Source organism: Leptopilina heterotoma, unplaced genomic scaffold, assembly GCF_015476425.1.
Source record: "Leptopilina heterotoma isolate Lh14 unplaced genomic scaffold, ASM1547642v1 Lhet_142, whole genome shotgun sequence".
Taxonomy (NCBI): domain Eukaryota; kingdom Metazoa; phylum Arthropoda; class Insecta; order Hymenoptera; family Figitidae; genus Leptopilina; species Leptopilina heterotoma.
The window spans coordinates 423,247-439,647 of record NW_025110861.1 but is presented as its reverse complement, the minus strand read 5'-3'; the positions used below and the strand labels follow the sequence as shown (position 1 = coordinate 439,647).

The following is a 16,401-nucleotide window of genomic DNA, read 5'->3' as shown; positions in this document are numbered from 1 at the left end:
TGCTACGTGATCTCGTCCTCTAGATCAAATGTAGTAACGCAAGTTGCTTGATCCATGCCACAGTTTTTTAAATATTCGCGCTAAAAGTTTCGCATTACCTTACTAGAGGGCATCCTTCCATTATATCGCCATTACGCTTTTCTGTGCGATCCATTCCACACGTGTCAGAAATTAATTAGAATAAAAATAAAAGTGTATAAAGTTTTGATAAATTATAAGTGATGGGACGTCAGAAATCGAAGTCCCGTAGTCCAAGAGGTTCCCGGAAAAGGCAACGAGATAAGGATATAGAGCGGATTTATCAAGAATTGGAACGACTTAAGAGGCCAAGGCGAGACGCGTCGTCGTCTTTGCATAAAAGAAACGATAGCAACGGCGAGCGAAGTCCGAGAGATTCGTCACGTTACAGGCAACACCGATCTCGGTCAAAATCAAGAGAAAAGAATCACCAAAGATCAAAAGGAGACAAAAAAGGCGGCGATCGTAGCCCGCGAGGCGCGACACGCCGAAGTCGAAATCGTTCTCGTTCCACATCTACACACGGAGAAAAAAATCAGGGCTTTTCAGCATGGAGTGGTCTGTACCTTTAGCGCATGGGCGCTTCCTTACGGCGAAAGAACGAATTTGTACGATTGCAGCAAGAGCTCGCCCTATTTTAGTAAGGAGCCTTGCTGCAATCGTACGAGTTCGTTCTTTCGCCGCAAGGAAGCGCCCATGCGCTAAAGGTACAGACCACTCCATGCTACAAAGCCCTGATTTTTTTCTCCGTGCACATAAACGCGACAAAGCTGGCGGCGAGCGTAGCCCGCGAGGTGCGCCACGACAGAGTCGAAATCGTTCTCGTTCTACATCTTCTCCACATAAACATGACAATCATGACGGCGAGCGCAGCCCGCGAGGTGCGCCACGACAGAGTCGAAATCGTTCTCGTTCTACATCTTCTCCACATAAACATGACAATCATGACGGCGAGCGCAGCCCGCGAGGTACGTCACGTCAGAATCGAAATCGTTCTCGTTCCACATCTTCTACACACAAACGTGACAATTATGACGGCGGGCGTAGCCCGCGAGGTACGTCACGTCAGTCTCGAAATCGTTCTCGGTTCATGGCTCACACACCAAAACGCGACAAAAATAGCGGCGAGCGTAGTCCGCGAGGCGCGCCACGTCTTAGTCGATATAATTCCTCATCTTCAGGGTCATCTCGATCATCATCGTCAAGTTCTTACTCGAGGAAATCACGGACCTCTCGATCGCCTAATACTTCTCGGCGAAACCATCGTTCAAAGTCAAACACAAACGCGACATCGACCGAGCAAAAACGAAAAAACTCGACCACAAACGATCAAGAAATTTCCCAAATCGATGCTGAAATTCTCAGCTTACTCGGTAATGTTAACGAAAACGCTAAATTAGGTCCGGACATTTACACTTCTGTATCAGAAGTATGGATAAAAAATCTGGGGTTAGGAATTTCCAAAGAAATGAAAAAAGGACTGATAGAAAAACATCCCTTTCCCGGAAATTGCAAAACACTACAAGCTCCACCATTAAATTCGGAAATTAAATGCTCCACCGGAGACCTGTCATTAAAAAAAGACAGCTTCCAAGTGATAACGCAAAACCAGTTAGGATCTGGTATCTCCGCAATGGGAAAGTGTTTAACCGAATTAATAATAAGATCCAAAAATGACCCTACCCTTTTACCACTCATTGGTGATCTAGCAGACTCAGGAGGACTTCTGACAGACCTCCACTATAGGATGTCAATGACAAGAAGATCATTTATTACTCCTGGTTTAAGTTTAATAGTCAAAAAAATTGCAGATGAATGCCCAGTCGATACGCTTTTATACGGAGAAAATTTCGCCGAAAAATTAAAATTGGCAAAAGCAGCCGAAAGATCGAGCAAAGATATTGCTAAAACAGTGCCTGTAGGCTCGTCAACTAGGAGGACAAACGATTTTAAGAAGCGCACTTTTTCTAAAGAGGATTCGTCGAAACATTTAAACTACAGGGGCCCCCCCAAAAGGAATTACAGGACGAGGGGGGGGCAGATCAACAAATTCACTCGGTACAACACGCAGAAGAAGACTCAACGGTAATTGAAGTAAGTATAATCGCTGGTAGACTGAGACTGTTCGCTCATAATTGGTCAAAATTGACATCCGATAAAATAATTTATCAGTACGTCACAGGGTACGAAATCCCCTTCGTAAGTGAACCCTGGCAAACTGAATCTCCTAAGGAGTCAATAATTTCGTCTCAGGACGAAAGTGATTATTTTTCGGCAATTAATATTTTGCTCAAAAAGGGGGCAATATCAGAATGTCCACCCGTTAAAGGTCAATTCCTGTCAACCTATTTTTTGGCAGAAAAATCGAATGGCGAAAAACGTTTTATACTCAACTTGAAAAAATTAAATAAATTTATAAACCCACCCCATTTCAAATTAGAGGACAGAAAAACTGTCGCTAGAATTCTTTTTCAAGATGCCTTTTTAGCCACTTTAGATTTGGCCGATGCATTTTTACTAATTCCAGTGTCGAAACCTTTCAGAAAATACCTACGGTTCATGTTTAAGGGCATTATTTATGAATTTAATTGTGTCCCATTCGGATTATGCACAGCCCCATATGCATTTACAAAAATTATGAAACCAGTCATCGAGAATCTTCGATCGCGTTCGTTCCTTTCCGTAGTTTATTTAGATGATTTTTTATTAATCGGGAAATCTAAAAAACAATGTGAAGAAAATATTATAGCCACGAAACAACTTTTAACAAGTTTAGGCTTTATCATTAACTTCGAAAAATCAGATACAAAAATAACAACAAAAATAAAATATTTAGGGTTCATCTGGGACACAAACAAAATGACTCTAGAACTAACGGAAAAGAAAAAGATATCGATTTTAACAAAAGCTAATAAATTCTACAAATTAAGAAAATGCAAAATCAGGGAGTTAGCACAATTCGTAGGTACCCTAGTCGCGTCATGTCCAGCCGTTAAGTACGGAACCTTATATACCAAAAGTTTAGAAAGGGAAAAATTTCTATCGCTAGCAAAAGAAAATGATAACTTTGACAAATACGTCTCCCTTTCAAAATCGTTGCAACCGGACATTAAATGGTGGATCGATAATATATCATTATCAAAAAACCCAATTACTTCACAAGTCTTTATTCTCGAAATTTTTACAGACGCATCCCTGACAGGCTGGGGCGCCGTATGTAACGAAGAAAAAATCCATGGTTGGTGGAGTCTCGAAGATCAGAAACACCACATAAATTTCTTAGAATTGTTGGCCGCATTTTACGGACTAAAATGTTTCGCAAAAAATTTGCGATCACGAGACATTTTATTACGTATAGACAACACAACTGCGATATCTTACATAAATAAAATGGGTGGAATACAGTACCCAAAATTAACTTGCTTATGTAAAGATATTTGGCAGTGGTGCGAAAAACGCAACCTTTGGATTTTTGCTTCGTACATCGCCTCACATGAAAACGTAGATGCAGATCGGGAATCACGGTCATTACCACAGGAAACAGAGTGGGAACTAGCACCCTGGGCATTTAATAAAATTGAAAATACTTTTGGCCCATTCGAAATTGATCTTTTTGCATCCACCGCGAATAAAAAATGCAAAAAATTTATATCGTGGAAACAAGATCCGAACTCCTACGCAATAGATGCGTTCACCGTGAATTGGAACGGGTTTAAATTTTATGCTTTTCCACCTTTTTCCGTCATCCTTAGAACTTTGCAAAAAATAATTACGGATAAAGCCGAAGGGGTACTAGTAATTCCATTATGGCCGACACAGTCTTGGTTCCCCTTATTCAATTCTCTGTTACTGAAAAAACCAATATATTTTGAACCGGATTCTGAATTACTTATCTGTCCATTTAGGGAAAACCATCCTCTCTCGAAGAAACTTACCCTGGCAGCAGGACTATTATCAGGGAAGCTTTTCTCGCACAGGGAGTCCCAGAAGCATCAATTCCGACGACACTCCAGTCCTTAGCGAGCAGCACAATTAAACAATACAACAAGCCTTTGAGGCTCTGGTGGAGTTATTGCAAAACAAGGAATCTTTCAATGTTCAAAGCATCGGTATCGGAAGCTATAGATTTTTTAACGTCTGTGTCGAAATCGATAAAAACGTATGGGACTATGAATACGTATCGCTCAGCCGTCTCTCTAGTATTGAATCATGATTTAGGAAATAACCCAATCGTTAAGCGCTTTTGTAAAGGTTTTTCGGTGGAAAAACCTTCGCGTGCAAAATACGAAGATATCTGGGACCCAGACGTAGTCTTAAGATATCTTTCAGACCTTGGTCCAAACTCAGAATTGAGTTTAGAACAATTATCGAAAAAATTAGTAACTCTCATGGCTTTATCTACTGCTCAGCGCCTCCAAACTTTATCTAAAATTAACTTAGAAAATATTAAAGTATGCGACGATGCTATAAAAATTTATATTCCTGATAGACTAAAAACTACGAGAGTAGGCAAAAATCAACCATTGTTAAATTTTCCATTTATGTCAGAGCAGCCAAATCTTTGCGTGGCGACACTAATTCAAACGTATATGGAAAAAACCAATTCTGTCAGACCAGAAGGCGTGGATTCATTGTTACTAACGTATAAAAAACCATATCAACCTGCGAGTAGTCAAACTTTGAGTCGATGGCTCAAGGAAATCATGAGCATGAGCGGAATAGACGTCAGCACCTTTGCGGGATACAGCGCGAAACATGCAGCTGTGTCTGCAGCAAAACGAAAAGGTTTAAGTATTGAAAACATAAGAGCGGCTGCAGGTTGGTCACATAAATCAAATGTGTTCGGTAAATTCTACAATCGTCCTCTTCGAGAGACATGTAATTTCGCAAGTACTGTATTAAACTGCGAAAAATAAAAGGTGTTATTCAAATCGAAATTCTTATCTTTAAACAACTACATTTGATCTAGAGGACGAGATCACGTAGCATAATTGTACGATTAAACGAACTTACCTGAAGTGAAGTTCAATCGAAATTATGCGAGTAGATCTCGTCCGAATAGATCACTCCCACCCTACCCTAATCAACCCATATCGATTTGAATCAAATTAAACATCAAAGCGTAATGGCGATATAATGGAAGGATGCCCTCTAGTAAGGTAATGCGAAACTTTTAGCGCGAATATTTAAAAAACTGTGGCATGGATCAAGCAACTTGCGTTACTACATTTGATCTATTCGGACGAGATCTACTCGCATAATTTCGATTGAACTTCACTTCAGGTAAGTTCGTTTAATCGTACAATTATATTGGTTTAAAATGTACCAAACAAAATAATTTCAAAAATCTTTCAAGTAGAAGCTCTAGGAATATGTAGTATTTTAGTCATATCGATTAAAAACATTATTGTTTATTATGGTTTTTGTTTCCATAGTGAGGAAGAAATCAATAGTTTTTTTTAACATTGTTTGTTGGAAAATTCAAGGTTTTCATGTCTTCAGCTGCATAACTATCGTGTTAATTTTTAAATTAAGTTATATAATATTAATATATATATATATATATTAAACTATGTATTAGAGTGGAATGGCTGAATTAGTAAAACTATTATCAAATAAAATATCGAAGAAACAGGGAGTTATACAATTTTCCGAATCAGTTTCAAATATACAGTTTAGCGACACCAGAGCCTACGTAACGACAAACAATAAGTGTTACAAGTAAGAATTTTATTTTGTATTGTATTTGAAATATTCGTTGAAGCAATAAAATAATAAAGGTCAAACAAATTTCGAAATTTTTTTTAAAAATATTTTTTTACCTTTAGATGTGAATACGTGATAGTAGCAGTTCCACCACCTGAAAGTGTAGAGATAACCGTTCAACCTTCCTTATCTCCGACTTTAACAAAGGTTCAGACCCTCTTTGAAAATGGAACAAACCTCTTCTTCACTGCCACATTTAGACAAGAGTTTCTAAACGACAATTATAGTTATCCAATGAATATTATCACCACTCCAGATTGTGACTCAAGTTTAAAATTAGTTTACGATGCTACACATTCCAGCAATAAATCTCAACTAGTTCTTGCAGGTTTTCTCAATGAGTCAAATTTCCAGACACGCAGGAAATTTAAATTTTTTAATACTTTAAATAAATGCTTTCGGGGTAATGCTGCACAAAATTGCATTGATTACAAAGAACGAAAATGGATGCCGTTCAATTTATCTAATAATCAAGAATCAATCCGCGGAGGAAGTCCAATGAGTTTCCTGATTCCTTGTGATTTTAAAAATTATTTCAATCCATTATCTATTAGAAATGGAAGGTATTGCATTTTTTTTTAATTATCAGTAGAATTAAATTAGAGAATCATTTTCTATTAAAGCAAAAAATATAGTTTATGAATTTTCATAAAGAATTTTTTAAAATTCAAATAATTGGTTAAATTCAAACTTCAGACCTCGGACTGATTTTGAAAGGACCCTTGGATCCAAATAAAGCCTTATAAATGAAGAATAAAGGAAAATTAAGAGAATCCTTTATCTCATTTTTTGAACATTAAAAATTTTAGCAAAGTTAGCAATTTTTTTTAAAAATAGTATAGTAAAGTATATAAATCGGTAATTTGTAATAAAATTTAATGAAACTGCATTTTTATAAGCATTTATTGGACCCAGCTTGGCATCGGTTTTCTGAAAATTGTTATTTACTTAATTTTCATATATTCATACGTATATAATAAAGCATTTAGAATATATTTTTATATTTCTTGAGCTGGAAAGTTGTATTTTTCCTTTTATCTGTACTGTATGCACCTGCAACTTATTGATAGGTTAGCAGTATCTAAAGAGTATTAATACTTGAAAAAAGCAAAAAGCAATAATAAAATATGAAAAATTGCATCATTTCAAAAGCCACGTATGCATTTTTATGAAACGTTCCATTAATTAAGTCTTATGCTAATACCTAAGATTGAAGTTTTCCTGATTGTTCCTGCCTTTACTAAATACAAAAAAATTAATTAAATACATAAACCGTAAGTTATTACTACTTTAAAATAATATTTAATTATTATTTGTATTCATCGTACCAGAAGAAAATTTTTGCACCATTAACCTCAAATTAGTTTAGAACTGCTTTGGGGCCATCTATAAACTACGTTACCAATTTAGGGGAGAGGGGGTCTAAAAATTAAAATTTTTACATGTAACGTAATGGTAATGAGGGGGGAGGGGGTCTAAAAAGTCTGAAAAATTGGTAACGTAGCTTATGAACAGTCCCTTTTCAAATAAAAATTTTAAATATATTATGCGCGGGCAAAAAACCTCAACTGTCCGTCAAAAAATTAATTTTCTTGAAACTTTACCAAAATGTTACTATTATTACTAGAAGTGTAAATATGAAATATTATTGAATTTGAAAAAAAAAATATTTTTTGAATTACGGAGTTTCATAATTTTAACTTTTTTGAAAAATTATCTTTTTTTCAATTTAATGTATTGATAAATAAAATAAATCAAATTAAAAGAGTGAATAGAGATTTTTAAAGAGCTTTTCACGACCTACAAGCTGGTGATGAAAAAATTGTTTTTTTTTTCAATTTGACCTTGAAATTCAAAGTCAAATTGTTAATTCTCAAAATGGTTTTCACATATGCTGCATAGGAAAAAAGGTATAACCTTTCCTTTGCTATGCACAAGAACAGCCCAATCGAACAATGCACGACAAATTTCTACACGGGAACCTGTGCCACCGAAGGGTTAAAGTAGTTTAAATGGAATTTAACATTCCGTGTAGAAATTGAAAATAGCTAGGATTTCGTAAGGCCCTGAATAGTATGGGCCATACTAGTACTAGAATAATTATAGGACTTTCTTATATTTTCTAATAAAAAGTATATGCAACAGCCTTGTATTTTGTGTATTGAAAATTTGTTCAATGATAGTATTACACATCAGCCGGTCACGTGAACATAAGAAAAGAAATTATATTTTCAGTAATTTCCTCTCAATTAAAAAGCCTTCAAATCATAGTTTACATCATAATTTTAATGAATATAAACGTCAGCTGTTTATATATGGATGGAATAATCGTCAGCTGTATCAATGAAATGTTTAGAATTCTGATTGAGAGGAAATCACTAAAAACATGTACAATTATATATATATATGTTATAGAAACCAAAAAATGTCGCGTTTTTTAAACCATGTGTAATTTGTTTATTTGTAAATTTACAAAATTTTGTAGTACGCCATTAAAAAAAGCTGTTTTTGGCAAATAAGAAAACACTGTCGCAGAATTTTTCTTATAGGGGTTTACTGTTAAAATATAGTGTCAAACTTCGGGACAATATTTTGTACAATTGGGCGTTAATGGGTTAAATGCTTTCAAATTTAACTTGCAATTACAATTAAATAAAGATTGATTAAATTCTAAATACCAATTTTACAGGTATACTCACAAAAAATCTCGGATCTACAAAAGTGAAAAAATACACAAACTAAAATAAAAAACGTAAAAATTTTGAGCGACATCAACTTATAATGAATAGTACAACAGGCTTAGCTCAGGGTTTACCAAACTCTCAGTTCCTTCCTGTTTGTCAATACATTTACATTTTTGGTATTATCTTTCACAAGAACGGCCTGCTTAAACTGGAACAGAGAAGCGAGACAGTCTCTGTCCTGAATACCTTCTTTGAATATATTAATAAATCCAACAATGAATCGGAAGCGAAGCACCTTTTTTTGCATAATGTGCTAAATCAAAGTGGACTTTATAGAATAGGGTCAAATCAAACACTTGAAAAGAAATACGTAGAGGAAACGTATCAGCACATCATTTGCACGACCTTATTTTCCTCCTATGGGAGTATTAACGGATATTTATCTGATATAATCAACAAGTCTACATTTAACAGTCACGCAGTTCTTAAAAAAACTGTCGTCCAACATCTTTCACAAAATTATGTCAATGAGGATTACTGTTCATCTCAAAGCAAAAGTGTTCAACTTACTGGTTTGGCAAGTACAAAAATTTTTATGGAATACATTTGGCCAATTTTCGAAGAGAAAAATTTATCATTCATCGATGACTCCGATTCTCGCAGGATTTTGAAAAATGTCTTGCCAAATCATAATATGTTTGGCATTCATAAAGGTTTAAGAAAAATTACTAAAAGAAGCCTTGGTTTGACGGAAGAGGACTTTAAAAAGAGCTTAAAGGTAATACGTAAGTTCCAAAAAGTCGGTTTGTCAGGCATGGAAAAAGATTGGATACATGCACTCCGACTGATTCTGGAGGGTATATATGAAAATCAAATTAAAACTGATTTAGACGGTGAAATAGACTTGTTCTTGAGCCAGACAATAAGTAATCCAATAATTGTTGATTTTTTGGCAAGTTTGAAAGGAAAGGAGTTTTATTTTAGTGACATTACTTTTTTGACAGATATTCACGCCGATGAAATTAATTTAAATAATTCGTCAAGTTCTTCTTCAGAAACAGAAGTTCGTTATTACATGAAATTTAATTCTCGTTATGGACTAGTTGATTTAGCTTCATTTTATCATCGTTTCGCAAAAAAATATATTGTATTCCCTGAGGTCGTTTTTTCTGTACTAAACACTCAATTTATCCGTGGGAAGAATATTTTAATTATGTCACTGATAGAAAAGCAGATCTCAAAAACAGAATATATGAGGATTAGAGAAAAGGTAAGAGAATCATTGTTTATAGATAAAGGATATGTTGAAAGTGAGAGAGCAAAGTTTATCCAGAAAGCTGCATTTGAAATATCCTTAAGACTTCCAATGAAGCGAATACTTGAATCGGAACTAATATTGAAACACTTTATATTGAAAATTGACCAAGGTGCAAGAGATGTTCCTACTTATGACATGCTAGCCAAGGATATTTATACAACAATGACGATTAAAAGAAAATATGTCGATTATAAAATACCATTTAACAGTTTTATGGATCATGTGCTGTATAAAAGGAAATTTTATACATTACCTGATTTGGAAGAGGCTACTCAGAAAGTTAACCAAATATTTGGTGGTAATTATATGCCTGAGGAGGTGGAACCTATATGGAGAATGTTTAGAGAAACAGTAGATATTCACGAATTGGTATTTTCAGAATACTGTCCCTTACATCCACTACTACAAACATTGGTTGATGGCAATAATATTTCAATCGATCGAAAAGAGATTTCATTATTAAAGTTAGCTATAAGGCAATGTGATGAGGAATGGATAAAAAATCCATTTACCCTTTATTCGTTTGACACTACAACTTTAACATTTTTAAATGAATTAAAAAGACTGAATATAGGAAGAACCATGGAAATAAACATCATGATGAAATTTTATTTGACTGTAGAAGATGCTTGGAAAAATCGGGGTCAACGAGATTCTTCTTATAATAAACATGTAATGTATCAAATAGGTTTTCACAATGATGCTGCTATAGTGAATTTAAGTCATCTTCTGCAAATGCCAAGTGCATCATACCATCTACCAACAATGCTTGTTGTTAAGAAGGATAAGATGTTTAAGAAACGTATTGAAAACCATAATGTTAACGCCATTAAATTAATCCCTAAACAAGAACTAAAAGAGACTTTAATGGTTTCTTTAGTGAAAAATCTGAATTTGATATATTCAAAATACAAAGAGGAATGCTTAACCTCTCTCTTAGAGAATTCTACATTACAAATGCCTGTCTCTTAATTAGATTCTAAAAACCAATCCTTCCATTTGTCTATTAAAAAGCTTCCTTTCTGTATCTCTGTTCCTCCAGTTTAGTATTCCACCAATTTCTTATTTGCAGATGTTTCGTCCGTAACTTCTTATTAGTAGAATACTTAATTTAATTGTACCTACATTTCTTGTAACATTATCGATGTTCAGTTTACATAAATAATAATTATAAACATTAAAAGTTTAATATGTAATCGAATTTTTGAAATTGTAATAAATTTGAAAAATAAGAAATTAAATATAATTATAGATTGTTATAGTTTTATAAAATATTGGATCCATATACGAGTTTTAATATTGTTAATCGTATATTATACTTATTTGGGAAATCTTGATTTGAATAAACTACACATAATATTGTATACTCAAATTATAGTAGCATTTTATTAAAACTGTTTCATTCACACCTGTCTTTTAACCTCTTTCCTAAATAAATTGATATTTAAAACCTCGATTTAAAAAAAGGAATAATTAAAGGTTTATTTTATGAAAATAACAGTCATTAGGAACTTATTTTTAAACACAGTATAACTAAATAGTTGTATGAGGTATAAAGTATGCCAAAAAGTGTCAATATAGTAGCATGAGTCCGAGGCCTGAAATTTTTTAAATTTAATAACTCTATACTAATATTTATTTTTAATACTACAAATTTAAATGTAGATATAATCTAGTATTTTTTTTTGTTTGTAAAGAATTTTCTATGCTGCAAGTGAATATGCCAAATGTTGGCCAGGCACAGTTGACGGAGCAATTGAAGCTGGAAAAATTACATCCTTGGCGATTCTTTGGCAAATGAGGCCCCAATCTCTTAACAAATTAGATTTATCTTTCTTTAGGTATCTGCAGAGTTTTTGATTGATTAAATTTATAATGTCATTTTCCACTCATTATAATTGTTCACTCATGAATGTTTTTTCAGTCCACTTTATATTTAATCAAATAATATTAAAACACCCATTTTAAATTTTGCCGAAAATTGCAGCAAACTTGTCGCAGACAGCAGCCTTTAAGCTTACAACAAAATAACGTGCTATCTGGATTAATTTAATTTTTTTCGATGTATACATTCATACTTCATGTTTTTTTGGTAGAACTGAAAAATGACATTTTAAATAAATTTACTCTTCTGAATATAGTTACACATTATTTTTGTGATTATTAATTTAAAATCTTCATATTTCAGCATCCGTCCAAAGAAATTTCGTCAAATGACAATAAGGTTTTCTCTTATTTATTACCTTTGTTTAGCCACAAATATTTGTATCTTCTGGTCGTTTCTCAAAAAAGCTTATTGATTATCGTAAAATGTAGAAAATAATTTTCGAGAAAAGTTTAATTCCTTTTTTTAAAAATTCTATCTTTAATGGTTCATTAAAAACAAATAAATAATGTATTAAATATAAAAACAAATAAATTGTGGTTCCAAGCTAAATAAATAACAAAAAAAAAAACATTGTGTAATCTCTTCAATTTTCTTATCTGTATCTAAAGTATCAAATTGTAAGGAAGATAAAAAGTCGAAAGAGATTAAATAATAAATCAAAGTTCAATGATGCTAAAATAAAATATCAATTAGTCTCATCCTGCGTTATTGAAGAAGCATCAGTGGCAAAAATATTTTTTTTAAAGGATGGATTCAAAATCCTTATCTAGTTTAGGGGAAATTAAATCAAAATTAAAATTCGATGGAGTAAGTAATTTCTACCACATATCAGAGGGGGAATAATTGGTTAACTATTTAATTAATAAATTGGTTTTATTTACAAGTTTTGGAACTGGTTTGTCACTTATAACGACGTACACACACTGTGGCGGGCACAGCCTACATATTTCATAGTTTCTACATTATTTATCGTCGGTGGACTTATCACTTTTTATCACGGTAACGCACACGAAAAATATTATTTCACAATACTACTAAAACCCAACTTAAATAATTAAGTTTCTTATTTTAAATAAAGAAATTCGTAAAATCTGATTGAGAAAACTTATTTTGGTTACTAAGTTAAATTCTATTAAATGAGAGTTCCAAATTCCAATGCAATAACTCTTTCGAGGACTCCTAGTCCTTCATTTGAGCCATTCGCTATAGCTAAGTGGACGTACATGCGCACTACAAAACGAGTTATTGCATTGGAACGCTGTAATATTCTGTTAAAAAAGTTCTTATTAATTAATAATAAATTTAATAATTAATGTATAAAATAATAATTCTTATTAATTTCTTATTAAAATTTAATTACCTTTTCTGAAATTGTCTGAAATGATTTTTCAAGTACAGAAGATATTTAATTTCTATTTACAAATAGAATAAACAAGTTAAATATATAAACTCAAATAAAAATTATTTTTAATTTTAATCTATATTTTAAATCACACATTGCAATTAAATTTAACGTTTTATATATGTTTCGTATAATTGATAATAGTTTGTTTTTCAATTTATAGTAAGTATCATATTTTACAAGAACTAAAATGTCGGATCTAATATGGCGTTCAAGTTAATAATAAATTGCTAGTTATTTATAATAAAGATAACATATAGTAAAAATTAAAGTTTTTATTTTTTTCAAAGTCAGCTCACAGTTATGTTCGTAATCAGAGTCCTAAAATAACCTCAGTGATAATTTTCAAGCGAATTAAATGAATTTCTACAAAGCTCATCCGTCATCTTAGATCCACCATTTTGAATTTTTGAAATCTAACTTCTTTCTAATCGGCAGCGAAAAATCTTAAAGAAACCATTTTATTTGATTATTCGAACGAGAATTAATATGAAATTAATATATTTCTTTGTAGCCTAATAGCTAGTAATTATTAAAGAAATTCTGGTTCTTTTAACTTATAAAGCTGCTTAAAATCAATTCTTCATATCTCTTGTAAAATTTTAAAAACCTGTGTAGAGACCTTTTCGAAATTCTCAATTTAATTAAATTTAACGTTTTTTAAAATTCGATCACTATGTCAGATGACGGTTCTTGTAAATTATTATCAACAATCAACTTTAAAAAGCGAATCATAATCAATTGTTATATTTTTTCGATGTGTAAAAGTTCTATTTTATTCCGAGTGAGGCGACTGAAAATGTTTCACTTACAATTGATTATTTAATAGCACACTTGAAATAAAAAATAAATAAAACTTGTGATATTTATTACTCTAGAATATTTAAAATATTTTTTAATTAGGCGGTTGGGGACCTTATTATGAATAAACATTAAAAACTACAATATTATAAAATTTTACACCCTCAAAAAAGTAATATTTATTTTAGAGAACATCTCTAATTTTAATACATATTTTAAAAAATTCCTCTTAATGTAAAATTACTTTTTTCCGGTTGTAAATTAACTGTAAATATTTCACACGCAAAACGATATTTTTCTAGATTAATCAAAAATAACAAATCATTTTCAGCACTCAAGTCTAAGGGTCGATTTATTCAATTATGGATTGGAGTGATTTGCCATGGATTAGTAGTAGAAATAATTTGCTACAATCTTCCGGATATTGACAATTTTTGGCATTCACCAACTCCGATTATGCTTCTAGGACAACGTTTGCCACTGCATATAATATTTCTTTGTAGGCACAGTATAATCGATGATTCTTAAGTGTCTTGTCGTCGTCATAGACTTTACTTCAAATACTACTAGTTATATTCCTTATAAAAATAATATACAACTAAGTATAATACAACTTGAATTTTAATTTTTTTCTTAAAATATCCATATTCTATAAAAAAAATTCTAAATTGAACAAACAGAATTGAAACTCAATGTCATCTAATTTTCAGACGCTGTTTTTATATACACTGCAGCTATTACAATTGATAAACTAAAATTACCCCCGTGGAGTGAGCCATTTGCAGTTGGATTGATGGTTAATTTATTGGACTATCCTTACGATGTGATGTCCGTTAAATTTGTACATTGGACATGGCATGATACGGATCCGAATATTTTCGATCGTCATTATCACGTTCCATGGAATTCTTATTATTTCCACGCTACCTTCGCTGCGGGATTTATGTTCTGGTTTCGTTTTACGAGACGATTCATAATTAAGAACAATGATCCAAGAAAATCTGGACCGTAATTATTCACTAATCAGTCTCTAAAATTTTTCTTTATTCTCTTGTACTCTTTGCGGCACCAAATCCATTTTTAAATGAATTCAGTTGACGTCCAATTCAGGTTTAAATATAAAAGAAAATTAAAAATTAAACTTTATTTAAAAGATTTTTCACAAAACGAATATGTATTTGTAGTAAGTTTTAATGCCTTTGCATAGTTAAAACCTACCAAACATAATAATTTAATAACAGATAGTTAAACCCTTAAAAATTATGCTTGCTTTGGAATTAAAAAGAACTTTGGTTTTGATAAGTGTAAAAGATTGTTTTTTTTCTTTACAGATTTTGTAAGGAATTACTTTGCACTCTAATAGCCTCATGTTTGGGAATGCCCACTGGTGTACTATTATTCATACCAAACTACCATATTTTACACGATATTTACAATTTACATTCCGAAGTAACTTATCATCTACTACTCGCAATTTATGTCGTTATAATATTCAGCGGCCTTTTAAGTCTAAAAACTCTACCTCAGCACTCACGGAACATTCAAGATTATTTAATTCTCTTCTACTTGGCAATTTATTATTTAATATTCTTTGGTAAGTTTGGAATGTTATTTAATTCATTTAAGTAATTCTACTTATAAAATTAACGGTATTGGAGCTAGAAACGTATTTAAAAATGTCGGTTAGAAGTTAAACTTTATTTGCAACAAAGTTTTATCTCAATTCAAATATTGATCGTAAAAGAATCAGCCGGAATTTTGAATATTTTTACTTTCATTTACGGTAAAATTTTTAAAGATTTATACAAGAAAATCAACTTCCTGTGTAATGACTTTCATTGAATTTTTAATTATATCGAGCATTGTAAATTTCACAGTTTACTTTTAAAAAAACCTTCACTCTAAATATGTCTTTAAATATATGTCTGGATACCCATACATCTTTTTACAAACTTTATTCTGTTGTATAAATATAAGTTTATTTATTAATACAGGAATGGCTCTTATTGGCAATCCCGAAGCGGAAATCTCAAAAGGATTGCATGAACCAATTGGACCGTGTGATAAAAACGTGTCTATGAAAACTGCATTTGGACAAACGCTTTACAAACGGAAATACTTGTGCGTTACAGATTATGATGAATCGTATTTCGGTTGGTCATGTCTACCTGATGGGAAACCACCAGTTGGAAAAATTGGCGAATATTATACAATTTGTGGAACACCTTTTGACAATAGGGTCGAGTACATTACTTTAATGCTGACAATAACAATTATTGCAGCCGGAGTTTTCTTAAATATATTTCTTCACACGACTGCTAAGAAAAATGTACAGAAAAAGAAAAATTAAAGTTTACAATTGAAAAAAAAATCTCAATTCTTATTCAAAAATTTGTAGGCAAAACTTTGTAAAAATCTGAAGGAAAATATATTTATATTTACAATATTGTGCTTTATAAAATTGGAAACGTGATTTTATATTAAAAAATTTAAAATATTTTACGACACTTCTAGTATTTTATTA

At 32.1% G+C, this 16,401-nt stretch overlaps 4 protein-coding genes across 4 annotated transcripts; all 4 read left to right on the top strand.

Moving 5' to 3' along the window:
* The first annotated feature begins 1,486 nt into the window (after positions 1-1,486).
* On the top strand, positions 1,487-5,004 carry LOC122498108. The gene is made up of 4 exons (XM_043605691.1): positions 1,487-1,936; positions 2,020-3,807; positions 3,924-4,863; positions 4,988-5,004. The coding sequence occupies exons 1-4, from the start codon at positions 1,487-1,489 to the stop codon at positions 5,002-5,004; spliced, it is 3,195 nt and encodes a 1,064-aa protein (XP_043461626.1).
* Positions 5,005-5,297: 293 nt separating this feature from the next.
* LOC122498125 (amine oxidase [flavin-containing] A-like) lies at positions 5,298-12,056 on the top strand. The gene is made up of 4 exons (XM_043605709.1): positions 5,298-5,301; positions 5,600-5,739; positions 5,847-6,347; positions 11,484-12,056. Exons 2-4 carry the CDS (start codon positions 5,606-5,608, stop codon positions 11,644-11,646), a joined length of 798 nt encoding a protein of 265 aa, XP_043461644.1. The 5' UTR covers positions 5,298-5,301; positions 5,600-5,605; the 3' UTR covers positions 11,647-12,056.
* LOC122498123 lies at positions 6,850-11,158 on the top strand. The gene is made up of 2 exons (XM_043605705.1): positions 6,850-7,058; positions 8,474-11,158. Exon 2 carries the CDS (start codon positions 8,566-8,568, stop codon positions 10,756-10,758), a length of 2,193 nt encoding a protein of 730 aa, XP_043461640.1. The 5' UTR covers positions 6,850-7,058; positions 8,474-8,565; the 3' UTR covers positions 10,759-11,158.
* A 276-nt stretch (positions 12,057-12,332) lies between the features above and the next one.
* On the top strand, positions 12,333-16,321 carry LOC122498122. The gene is made up of 6 exons (XM_043605704.1): positions 12,333-12,481; positions 12,559-12,673; positions 14,209-14,376; positions 14,588-14,885; positions 15,209-15,471; positions 15,872-16,321. Exons 1-6 carry the CDS (start codon positions 12,422-12,424, stop codon positions 16,225-16,227), a joined length of 1,260 nt encoding a protein of 419 aa, XP_043461639.1. The 5' UTR covers positions 12,333-12,421; the 3' UTR covers positions 16,228-16,321.
* Positions 16,322-16,401: the final 80 nt, after the last annotated feature.

Bases quoted from the DNA above. Each gene is read 5' to 3' on its own strand.
- LOC122498108 (XM_043605691.1), top strand. From the start codon at position 1,487: ATGAAAAAAGGACTGATAGAAAAACATCCCTTTCCCGGAAATTGCAAA. The intron at 1,937-2,019 runs GTAGGCTCGTCA...TTTAAACTACAG, and splicing joins ATATTGCTAAAACAGTGCCT to GGGCCCCCCCAAAAGGAATT. The intron at 3,808-3,923 runs GTACTAGTAATT...CTGTCCATTTAG, and splicing joins TTACGGATAAAGCCGAAGGG to GGAAAACCATCCTCTCTCGA.
- LOC122498125 (XM_043605709.1), top strand. From the start codon at position 5,606: ATGGCTGAATTAGTAAAACTATTATCAAATAAAATATCGAAGAAACAG. The intron at 5,740-5,846 runs GTAAGAATTTTA...TTTTACCTTTAG, and splicing joins ACAAACAATAAGTGTTACAA to ATGTGAATACGTGATAGTAG. The intron at 6,348-11,483 runs GTATTGCATTTT...TTGTTTGTAAAG, and splicing joins TTATCTATTAGAAATGGAAG to AATTTTCTATGCTGCAAGTG.
- LOC122498123 (XM_043605705.1), top strand. From the start codon at position 8,566: ATGAATAGTACAACAGGCTTAGCTCAGGGTTTACCAAACTCTCAGTTC.
- LOC122498122 (XM_043605704.1), top strand. From the start codon at position 12,422: ATGGATTCAAAATCCTTATCTAGTTTAGGGGAAATTAAATCAAAATTA. The intron at 14,377-14,587 runs GTAGGCACAGTA...TCTAATTTTCAG, and splicing joins ACTGCATATAATATTTCTTT to ACGCTGTTTTTATATACACT. The intron at 14,886-15,208 runs GTAATTATTCAC...TTTTCTTTACAG, and splicing joins GATCCAAGAAAATCTGGACC to ATTTTGTAAGGAATTACTTT.